Raw genomic sequence first — 12668 nt, forward strand, 5'->3', positions numbered from 1 at the left:
GCTTGAAATTATTCATTATCTGACACTCTTTATGAGTTCTATGATATCAGTGGTTAATATGTTTGGCCATTTTTAGTGTATATTTATAATAATGCAGCAAATCTACAGTGTTTTATTAACCAAAACTGTTTTTCGCGTTTTTCTCGAGTTGAAGTTTTGATCGAGTACGACTCATTGGGACCGCCGCCAAATCAAGTGCGTTCGGACTAGGACATTCAAACTCGCAGTTATCGTTCAAAAGATAATGATGGTGCGAAATATGTCTGGGTTTTTAAAGAAAATGCTTTGTCACAGAATAATAGTCTGTTAAAGGTGCCAAGTATGAAATAATTTAAGGACAAAAAAACAAACCTGAATAGAAATCGGAATAATAGCTCTTTTGATTATCGGAGACGCATTTCAATGGGCTTGATTACGGACAATGCATGACGTAAATTTCACCAGGAAATTCCGCAGTGTGCTCTCGCAATCGCGTACTTAGTCATTTTTACAAGGTTCGCCATTTTTGATGTCACGTGATAATTATGTAAACAATGACTGTCCAGTTTGTGCGAACTTGTACCTCTATACTTAGTCTTTTGATATATATAACCTAAATTACTGTTCTGAACGAGACAACAGACAGAGAATGTTTTATTTAAAAACGTCACAAAACCCTTCTCGCTACCTTAAGCAGTTCTCTTATTAATCTTTCCAGTTACATTGTTGGTATTGCAAGTAAATAGCATTGAATACTGTAAAATGAATAATCACTGGGTTTAAATTTCACTGATTTACCATTTCCAGCATATTCAGTGGGTTTTAAATTCAGTTTTATTATTTAGATAATGTGTTCTATGCTAAATTTTACATATTCACTGGGTTTTAATTTAGCTCATTTTTCGGTCAGCGAAATAAGCAAAATTAAAACCCCGTGAATAATTAACCTTTTTACAGTACACAGCAAGGTAAATGTGTACTATGTGCACAACTCAAATGATTTCTCCTAAAGCGCAAACACGTCTCTGGGCATCTGCAAAAAAAGGATGCTGAGACGGTGAAATTTGTTGGAATACAATTTTAAGGTGACAATCGGAACAACAAGACTACCAATATATGTGCAATGTATATAAATTTGGCTGCTCGGAATTACCTCAAAGTTCAGTTTGTGCTGTTTTCGATCTTTTCAGCCGGTGTTTTACAGCAGCTCACACATGCCTATGAAATGCATGGACAGTGGTGCCTGTCAAAAGCAACGTAGCATGTTCTGTGACGTAGCTCAACCTCTAAAAATATTCTGTAATGTAGCTTGGCCCCCAGAGAATAAAAATTGTTCAAGGAATCCAGTTCAAGGCTATAACTGCTCGACAGGTGTATTTATAATGATTGAGACATGACAATCTTTATTTAGGTATTGATCTTTCCAGAGATTCACAAGAAAATATTAGTCTGCCCATATTGTCTGCAGTCTCCAGGGTGTTACCATTTTTGATGGAAGTCCCTATGTTCCCTATTGTGAAGGGTTTAATCCCCTCTGCTGCCTGTTGTGATGAGGGTCCATCCCCTACCACATTCCCTTGTGTGTTGCCTGTTGTGATGAGGGTCCATTCCCTACCACGTTCCCTGGAGTTACCTATTGTGATGAGGGCCCCATTCCCTGCCATGTTTCCTGGTGTTGCCTGTTGTGATGAGGGCCCCATTCCCTGACACGTTTCCTGGTGTTGCCTGTTGTGATGAGGGCCCCATTCCCTACCATGTTCCCTGGTGTTGCCTGTAGTGCTGAGGGCCCCCACCATTTACCACGTTCCGTGGTGTTGCCTGTTGTGATGAGGGCTCTACCACGTTCCCTGATGTTGCCTGTTGTGATGAGGGTCCATCCCCTACCATGTTCTCTGTTCCCTGTTGCCTGTTGTGATGAGGGTCCATCCCCTACCATGTTCTGTTCCCTGTTGCCTGTTGTGATGAGGGCCCCATTCCCTACCACGTTCCCTGGTGTTGCCTATTATGTTGCAATTGCCTGGATGATAGGAAATGCTGTCATCCTCACAAAGTTTACATTCAATTGGCACTTGTATTCTATGCCAGTAATTCAGTATTAACAAGTGTCAATAAGTTATTTTCAGTTGTCCGTGATTTCCATCCAATGTACACCCCAGAATCAAAAAGAATGTTAAACCTGTGACCCAAGCCAGTTTAACATCACTGGCAATATTGAACTGTAGATTAATATAAATGGAATAACAAATATCATATTTCCTAATTTGTTTATTTTACGTGACAAGTGGAGTATGACGATGTTTGAACACCCGAGTACTAAAGATCAGGGTTTATTTCACTGCGGATTCCATTCCTGCTATGTAACCAGAGTGTAAATATCATCATTCACTTCATAATCAGCTTTACATAGTACTGTAGTTGTTTCACTGTATAGATCTCATCTGGTGTAGACTGTTTCCGCTAGTGTACTATACTGTACTTTAAATTCTTTGAGCACTGGACAGTTTGCCACTATTTTCTAATAAAACCTACAAATTTTTTTTAATTTGTTCTAAAATTTTGATCATTCTTGTGTTAAAAACAGGCAATGTTGCACCAAAATAGGAGTGGGGGAAAGATATAGATTATAACCTTTTTCAGATAGAATAACCCATGGGTTATTTAACCTTTTCCTACCTTACCCTATCTCCCTATTGTCCCCAGGTTTTTAACCCCCACAGAGTGAAAAATACAATTTCAACTATCGCTATCCAGAAAATAGACCCATAGTGTATTTTAATGTACATGTTCACATACTGTAAAATACTTTCGCTTGGAATTAATTTTGTTATTTTCCCTGAAGCGAAAATACCTTGTTTCCTATATTTTACATTCAACTCGCCAAAATTCAGTGAAGAATAAATTCCATACAAAATACCAGTGAAAATTGCAAAACCCACTGAATTAAATGCATTTACAGTACTTGTTGGAAGTGTCAGGTTTCCATTGACTCTTGCATAACTGAACATCTGAATTGAACATCTGTAAACTAGTTTCAGGTGTGATATTGTACAAAAAGAACTGTAAAAATCACTTCCCAGATATCTCGTTAATGCACCAACATTTTTGTGTGAATTGTGCTGTTGAGGAAGTTAACCAAATCACTGATAAATTTGAACATTTGAATTTGTTTTTTAATAGAATATTTATATATTCAGCTGACCGGTGTTAGAGTTACAAAAGTTTAGCACCACTTCTGAATCTGCATTTTCCAACGCAGTTTACTGTGTTTCTATTCTAATGAGTTTACAGATTTTTAGGTTATAATATTATGCAAGACTATGAAATTCTAATATCTGAATCAGAAAAAAACAAATACCAAGACAGACAAAAGCTATAGACTTGCAGTAAGTGATAATGCTGTTTAAACTATTGACCCAAGAATGAAATGTCTTAATTAGAGAATGTGAGCCAATCTTTCAAGGCTTGGAATTCTTTGGCAATAGACGCGTCACCTGAATTCATTGACGCCTAAAAATATTCAAATATTTTCTTTACAATTGAGGCTGGGCTTAACACAAAGTAGTCTCATTGACCAGGCAGGACAAGTAATATTGCCATTCAGACAACTCAATAGTAAATTGCTTTCCTGCCTGCCTGCCTGCCTCCCTCAACAGACTATAGTAATTATATAGGTGACGTGCATTGCCTTGAGTGGATGTGTGAAGTTGAAGCCAATATAAAGTATCATGAATGCACAGGGGTAGCAACTATTTAAATCTCAATTGTACATAGAACAAATTTGTCCTGAAACATCTTGATAGTTGAGAATTTTCAGGAAAATTCCCCATCTTAAGAACAAATAATTTTGAAGACCAAGAAAGCATCATAAATGTTTTGCTTGTGCCTTCAAGTCTTTTTAAAACCAAATGCAATCTTAATTTTTCATGAAGACCTCTTCCCAGAAGTCACCACGGTGACCCAACTACTGCTGACTTTTAACAGCTAGTTAAATAATTTCAAAGTTGGAATGTTGTGTGATGTAATCAAATCAGGTTTCACTTTCCATACAATTTTGACCCGACTAGATTAACCTTTCCACTCCGATTCAACTGAGAAAACGTGCATTGTCTGTTTCACAATCATATTATCAACAGGCTCTGCCCTTTGAATGCAGGTCCTAGGAAATTAATACAGTTGCATTTTAACTGCCCTTTTTGATTGGATGGACAGCAGTTTTTTCAAAAGAACAAATTGAACTTTCTACTTGATCTTTAGGATTCATGACTAAATGTCCTTGCATATTAAAATTGACTAATACTTATTAAATAGCGAAAATGTTTCATGAATTTAAATTGCTTTAATTTTAAAATCAAAGCCCTGGCTAGAAATGAGATGTACTGTTGCTGTTTATTGAGTTATGTTCATCTGAAAATCTATAATAAACGCAAAATTTGGGTTACAGAAAGATTTATACAGATACCCTACCCATTTTTTTTATTGAAAATTCCTATTATATATAAAAACCACTCTACCTTATTTACGATAAAATGCATTTCTTGTTGATGTCGAAATGGCAGCTACAACTCTACATCCTAGTAAAATCAGAGTTTGAATTGTAAGCATCGACTGCGCATGCTTCGGACTACGCCTACAAAAAGACGCTTTGGCTATCGATGCTTATTTATAGCTGTTGACCAGACGTCTTCCTCACCTCTTGGCTGTGCTTCAGAGAATTGACAAAATCAATTGAATAAGGAATTGTTTTGGATCTAGTCTATACATTTGTAGGTTCTTATTTAAGAACATTAATTCACTGACAGTTTTTGTGTTTCCTACGCAAATTACATTTGCACGATAAAAAAAAATGCTTTTTATTGCAGTTCTCATTCATTCGTCAGATTTACATTTCCCATGACCCTAGGTATTGTTATGCAAAGTAAGAAGCCCATGCCTTTTGCGAGTTGCGTTATGTTTACATTCATGTTTGTCTTCATTTCAGAGCCAGACTACCTGTAATGATGGGAATCTCTCGCTACGTATTCTGCTGTCTATTACCAGTAATGGGTGAGTACATCGTTAAACATCTTATTATATAGGAGTATGACATACTGGCATTTTTGGGGGTATGGGTATGCTTTAATACAATACTCTGATACCAAAATTAAAATCTGTTGCTTTGCATTGCAGCTACCTTAGATTGTCAATGATGAGGTCTCCTCAGGGATATCTTTTAATTAGGGGTGATGTATAAGACCGTAGATGAGGTTAAATTTTGTTTATATAGAAAATGCATGCTAATGTACAATATATTTCACCAACTCTTTGGTGGCACTTCTTGTATTCGCTGATTAATTTGGACATACCTTGAGTGAAAAATCTAGGAGAAAATGACAGTTTGATGCAATATTATATATATATTCATTGATGATGTATTTTCCAACCTCCAAACAAATTGATGGCAGGATGCTAAGTAAATGTGAAACGCATACAAGGTTATTGCGTCTACATTGGCATGTCAAGTAGACAATACATAATGGACTTATTGTTAGTGTACCTGTGTGGTGCTTTCTGTTTTGACATACCATATTTGTTTTATAAGAAGCGCTTTCATGTACATGCATGTAGAAGACCTGAAGATGATGGTTGTCTGAAAAATACCGTATTCGTCTGTGATGCCGCTTTCTACAATGCAATGTCACGAATCTATATTTTTATCCGGTTCAAATCATTCAGCAACATTTTTGGCATATTTAGGTGTACATCACATGGAATACTAAGATTGGGAGAACTTGATGTTTGTTGACCATCTGGAAACAGTTTTATTAAGATTCACCTGCTTCACTTGTGAAGTTACGGCCGCAGGATACACCAAATCACTCGTGAAAATAAGTTCCATATGCAATGAAAGTCATGGGGAGGTTGTGAGGTTCTGTCACTACGTTTGCACTTCGTTTCTTCTGATAACTGACAAACTTTCGTAGAAAATGGAGACTAGTGCAGTCGTCTCGTACATAGCTATGAATTGGGATATTTCATGCATTTATAATAAGATTTCTTGTACATTGTTGAACATAACATTTTTTTAACTGAATGTATACTGTGTTTTTTACAGTATTGTCGCAGTCATTTCGTGGTGTTCCCATAGATACTGTGGTTTTGGAAGGAAATGAGGTATTGTTGAATTGTAGTTGGAATGATTTTGAAAACACCGCTACAGTCACATGGAACAAAGGGCAATTATCGTTGTACCTGGGTAACAAAGCAGGCAAGGTTTACGCTGATCCTGATTTTGATGATTGTTGCGAGATTGTCGGTAATACGCAAAACTATGACTTTACATTAAAAATAAGAAATGCTAAGTTTGATGATATGGCAGTATGGAAATGTTCCTACTCGGGAACAATCATTCTGGAAGAAGAAGCTGACATAACAGTTTTGGGTAAGTGCTATTATAATATTTGTACTTCGTATGAAAGTATAGTAGATAATTGAAACTTGGTGATTATTACACAACAATCCGTGTGATTTCTTGTCTCGTATCTTAACAGGTAAAAGACCATGAATAAAACGAGTTTGTCATGTAAAAACTTTTTATCATGCAAAATATCGTGATCGATATTTGCTGCCAGACAAATCATAAATGATTTTTGTTGGTGCTCCCGTGTAATGCAAATTGCTTTATTTCTGTTGGAATGTTTTGATTTAAAAATGTGATTTAAAAAAATAATTGTACTTTTGTGAAAGATGTTAATTGTCTGCTTGTAGATCTGTAGAATTTTCGCTGAGATAAAATTGTGAATAACCCTCGCATCCCCCCTACCCCACCCCACCCCACCCCACCTTTCCAAATCATACAAAAGTGATTGCGATTGTAATTTTAAAAATACTGGTGAAAAATATGCACAAGAACTAGAACTAGTGATTTTTAATAATTTTGGATGAATAATTTCTCTTCTCAATTTTAGAAAATATATAATGGTTGTTACTTACGAAAACGTCAACGTGATTGTGCATCAAAAGACTGAGTGAAAATTGTTTCTTCTGCAGTTGTGTTTTTGCGACTGCAGTCAAATTACACCTAATCTATTTTTTCGCTTGTCTTGAAAATTGAATAGTGTTCTGCAAAGGTGTTGAAGGCCATTCAGGGTCAGCGTCTGACAAAAATGCTTTATAATGCAACTGTGTGTTGAGTGCGTGTGTGGGAGGATTGAATACAAAATGCCTATACAATATCATTGTGTTACCTTTGACCCAGTTTCGTTTACCCATTTTAAGCTGTTGGCTCTTATAATGTCAGTTTCAGTTTACGTAAAAGATTAAATGTAATAGCAGGGTGTGGAAATTGAATTGACAGTTGTAAATGCATATCATGTAATGCCAGTTTTGTCCGTAAAACAGACATTTGCTGTCAGATGCAGCTTAATTGTCGTTGTCAGTTGTAGCTTGTAATTCATTATCTTCCTTGATTACAAAAACTACTTCGGCGTGGCGGTGGTGTGGGGGGGACACGTGAGTGGGTTTGGGACGTGCAATGTAGTCAGCTTCCTTGCTTACAATTTGTCCCCCACATTTTTTAAAATCATGTCCCTGTTACATATTGAGTGCAGCAATTGTGATTCAGATGTAGTAACGTTGTCAGTATTGTTAGCATCTCAGTGTATTGATTGCCAGTCATGCCGATAAAATACTGATGTGGGGTTTTCATTATGTGCATGTTACGTTAGTGTGTTCGTGTTTCTATTCTACACTGAAATCCCTTTTTAGTGTGTTGAATAAGGGAAATAAGACCTCAAAATGGTCTGGCAGCTGGCAGGTCCACTTTAACGTACTTGGTTGCCATGGTATCACTTTGAAAATAAATGGACATATTGAAGAGAAGTTGAAAATGTTTCCTGCCTCAGAGACATCTGCAAATCCTGATGGTTTCTCAGTAATGTTTGATTGCCGACTAATAGAAAAGTAAAAATTTCAGTCATTCGTGTCTAATCACTAACTGATAATTAACAAGTATTGTTCAATAGATACATTACAAGTCATCCAAAATGACATGCCTGCAATGCATTATGGGTAGTATTTGACCCAAAGGTCATAGCATTGTAGTGTCATCAAAACATAACATAGAATTTGACGAACACGAAAGAAGTGGATTTAAATGTGTAACAATCCTCAGGGGCGGACATCCGGGCAATTTCTACCGCCTGGCAACCCTCGCGGTGAAAACAAAGACCAAAAACTCGCAGAAAACGGTACTTTGCGATGGTTGTTGAGACTCCCCTGAACAGTGTAACAAGATTAGCCCTGCGTGTGTAACATATATGAATTTGGTTGTTCAGGATTACTTCAAAGTTGAGTTTGTGTTTTCTCGAGTTTTCACCGGCTCCACCGGCGTTCCACAGTAGCGCGCACAAAGCCCTTAGAAACACGTGGTACAGTGGTGCGCGTCTTAGCAACGTAGAACGTCTGTGACGTAGCTCCGCTCCCGAGGATATACTACACACCTTTGATGGTGAATTTTGATGAAGCAAATGAACCATGTTTCAGGCAATATGCAAGATCTTGCAGAGGCTAGAAAAATCACCTATTCTACAATCCTATGCACAAAGTAGACATGAATTTCAATAGATCTTGATATATCTTCAGGGTTACAAGTTCTCCCCATAGCATTGAAAAATAGTGACATGTTAACAATCTTATTTGTCTTGCACTCCCTTGTGTTTTATTCCAGACAAATGCAGAGCAGTCCCTTAACAATTAGTTGCATTATGGGATAACAATAGGCTGTTGTAGAATAACAATAGGCTGTTGTAGAATAACAATAGGCTGTTGTAGAATAACAATAGGCTGTTGTAGAATAACAATAGGCTGTTGTAGAATAACAATGTGTTCGTTATAGTCAAATATTAAGTTTGATTGACACCTAGCAATGATCATATTATAAGCGTTTGTGCACTGTGTATGAATTATAAATAAGATATTTTTAATACACGTCTGATATTTTACACGCAAGGCATTATGTTAATGGCTTCCTTGTGATGCCTTGCCCTACATCCCGACTTATCACAGTTTGTTCAACTTCTGTTTTAAGTCTACCTTGAAACACCTGGCATATTCCATTAACCCCCTGAGGGGAGGTAGGTTAGTCGACTTCATTGCCCTTGATGCACATCTAATTGATTGCCAAGACGATTGTTTCAATTTTAGCCAATCTTAATTAGTTTGTGTAACATTGTTGCAAGGTGTGAATTTATACAGTTTCAGGATGAAGCATGCGAGAAATATCCTCTGATAACAACGAATCAAGTATACGGCAAATACAACTTGCAGGAAGTAATCGTCACGTTCATTTATTACGTACGGCTGTCCACGTTGCAATTATTGGTTGCAAGACGGCTAACCTTGACGCACACTAATGTCTTCATGTAATTTCTGATGTTTTTTAAAACGAGTTTGATAGTTTGTTGAACTGAACTTTTGGGACCAACCGTTTCGATCAGGTGTGGTAGAGCTGCTGTTGGGATGAGAAATTTATATAAGCATGGTGCTCAAGGTTGAACAGTTGTGCTTTTCATAGAATCATGATTGAATATTTACAAAACTGATATTAATGTAGATGGCCTTCACATGACACAATAAATGTTTTCTTCTCTGAAAAAGAATTTTCTAAAGAATACTATACTGACCGCTTAAACTAAGTAGCAACTTGCCCCCTTTTCGTGGCATTTTTATTTATTCATATCAAGTTCGACTAGCAGTTCTCTATAAAATGTCTCAAACCTGGCCTTATTTTTTCATATAATCAAATCACAATGTCCACTGGGAATATGAACAATGTGAATAAGGTTCCTAGAACGAAATTATATTTTTAGATTCAAAGAAATAACGACTAGAATGGATTTGTTGGGCAAATTGAAACCTTAATGATGCAATACACAAGATAAAGCGAGTCCAATACTTAATTAATGTATTTATTGACCTTGGCATTATAGGCCATTGAATAATTCACACAGGTGGCAATGAGTAAAGGCCTTGTCGAGTTTTAATTTCTCAGAACCATCGGATGGAGGAATTATGCCATATTCGGCAACTTGTTAATTTCTTGTGAAGATTGAGGGGTTGAAGTTGTCAGTTTTCTAGTATCACAGATCAGCAAGTAGCCTAGTTTTCCCATAATTCAAATGTTGTATATTAATGCCGATTCGCCCTATTCCATATGTTAAAAGTTGGTATTTTATTAACTCTGGTATTAATGCATCACTGACTGTGCTTTATTGTAGTGCTTCCATTGGTGAGTTTTACACTAAAATGTGTTGACATACAAAATAAATGACATTCAAAGAAATGTTTTCTGATTCACTCATTTCAATGTGATACTTTGACATGCAAGATAACAAGAGCCTGGTGACTTAATAAAGACATTTTATTGATCACTTTACAATGTTGGTTAATGCCAATGTTAGCCAATCAGGTACAATGTTGTGAATGGTTTTGCATTGACTGAAGTTTTAGATCAAAATAAAATAGAACCTGGTATTTCAGATAATCAATCTACCCATGGTTTTTGAGAAATCTAAGTTGATTAAATGCACAAATATTTTTTATAATTCAAATTTTGTAATTTGTTGTAACCATTCACCTGTATATTTACTTATTTTTTACGCATTTACCATAAATGCCAAATTTGACTTGTATTTTCTTCTATTAGGCATACATGTTATAATGTAAATAACAGGAGTCTATGGTCAAAATTAATCATATTTTTATGACGCATCTCTATCTGGACAAGTTTCTAAATGAGTAAATTACGTAGCAGGAAATTTAAATTTACCTTATTAATCAATTGATTTACATGTCAAAATTGAGTTTTATTAATTGTTGAATACCTACCAGTGTGGTTCATTCTTCACTTTCATGTTTATTTCCTTTTTCTTTTTATTTTTATCTTACACCTACAAAGAACCACCGGGTGAACATGATAATTCGATTGCAATAACTGAGTCGAGATGAGAGAAAAAACCAATTAGAGTTTTTACGATTGACGTGGAGTTGCAGACATTTATTGCGTGATGTTTACGAGCTTTAACGTTTCTTGAATTCAGGTCATATGCTAATGAGGCGAACAATAAAACGTCTAGTGCTGTCTGATTTCAACAATGCAATTTTGGATAAAATCGTGTTTTCAAATGTGTTGCTTAGAGTCTATTTTGAGGAAATTTTTATTTTTTCCATTAAATTCTTTTACTACCTTTTCAAAATTTTAGAATTTAATCAAAAGTGATTCTTTGTAGCAAAGTTAGTCTTCGTTCTTAACTTCATGTATATATTTATTTTCTAGACTAACAATCATAGAAAAAACCATAAAATAATAAGAAAATATTGAAACTTAAATTTCATTTTTACAATTGGTATTTTATTCTCAATGAAATCTACAAAAGAAGTGTCCTTCGATGGGCTAATAAAATGCATTGATAAATGATTCTGACAAGGTGTCCTGGATAACAAGGATTGAAATCGTGCTAGAATATAAAGAAAAACAAGTAAATTTATGTGACCTTAAAATAGGTCAAATTCTCTTAATGGTTATGACCATGAATGCTAATGTAGTTGATGTGATTAATGACCATCCATTAATATGCCCATATTACATGTATTTCGCTGTTAATGATAGGTCAACATATGGTTTGTTTTATCTCGTTTCAAATAAAGGATTCTTTTCATAATCTTGTATTTGTTAACCATTAATACTGTATACTGCGTCACTATTCGAGAAATTTGTGATTTTTTTTAAAAAGTATTTATGCTGCACAATTAATCGATTTTCACCGACTTCAGATATTTACAAATATTTATCTATTTCGAATTTAAAGCGTTTGGCAGTACGTTGCTTAATGGGAACAAAGAATTGTCGTGCACCTTGAATATAGTGATGCTGCCCTCAACTGTTATATATGATCCGATAGAATTGCATGCAAATCAGCAGTTGCATTCATGATAGTTTCATTTGTGAATATAAAAAATACATAAAGGAAAAACAAAGAAGCTGGAACGAATGGAAACATTAGAAAAAGCAAGACAATAAAGAAATGACAGAAAAACAAGTGACAGTGGATTTTTGAAAGATTTTCAAAATATTTTGACGAGTGACACGCCTTTGCTTTCAGGTCTTAATAAAAAAAAATTGAAAGATTTTGCAAAATCATTTTATAAAATTTGAAGAGAACTTTATACTGTAAATCAACAAATTTAATTTTTGATCATCAAAACTACATGTATCTCAAAGATGCGATCCATCATTCTTTTTATTTTGTTCATGTGTCTTCCAGTTTGTAGGTGCAAAACTAGTTACTTTCTTTACACTTTAATCAACAAATGTGAAATTGTTTTACTGATACAGAAGGTCCACCTACCTGTGAAGTGAACGGTGCTGGTCCAGAAAATGAAGTGGTTGAAGGTCGTAGTGATGCAACGATGTCTTGCGTCGCTGATGGTACACCACCAGCAACTCTTGTGTGGATGAAAGATGGAGTTGATACACCAAGCAATGGAATCTCTCCTGTTGAATATTCCCCAGTGTTCAGCAGAGATGACGCCGAGGTACCATTCAATTGTAAAATAAGCCATGGTACATTAGCAGACGCTGTCACTTGTGAAGATGTTATCACCTTTGATGTTCAGTGTAAGTACATGTATAGTAAAAAAAAGTATATATACAT

At 35.6% G+C, this 12668-nt stretch overlaps 1 protein-coding gene across 2 annotated transcripts in view; it reads left to right on the top strand.

Moving 5' to 3' along the window:
- The window catches only part of LOC100372828 (B-cell receptor CD22-like), a 47937-nt gene that overhangs the window by 19313 nt on the left and 15956 nt on the right, over positions 1-12668 (top strand). For both annotated transcript variants that reach the window (XM_085499325.1, XM_085499326.1), the window contains exons 2-4: positions 4958-5022; positions 6071-6397; positions 12350-12631. In XM_085499325.1, coding sequence (XP_085355451.1) covers positions 4974-5022; positions 6071-6397; positions 12350-12631 — 658 coding nt within the window. In that variant the 5' untranslated portion in view covers positions 4958-4973. The remainder of the gene's footprint in view (positions 1-4957; positions 5023-6070; positions 6398-12349; positions 12632-12668) is intronic.

This window comes from Saccoglossus kowalevskii, chromosome 5 (genome assembly GCF_978046115.1).
Source record: "Saccoglossus kowalevskii chromosome 5, keSacKowa6.1, whole genome shotgun sequence".
NCBI lineage: Eukaryota > Metazoa > Hemichordata > Enteropneusta > Harrimaniidae > Saccoglossus > Saccoglossus kowalevskii.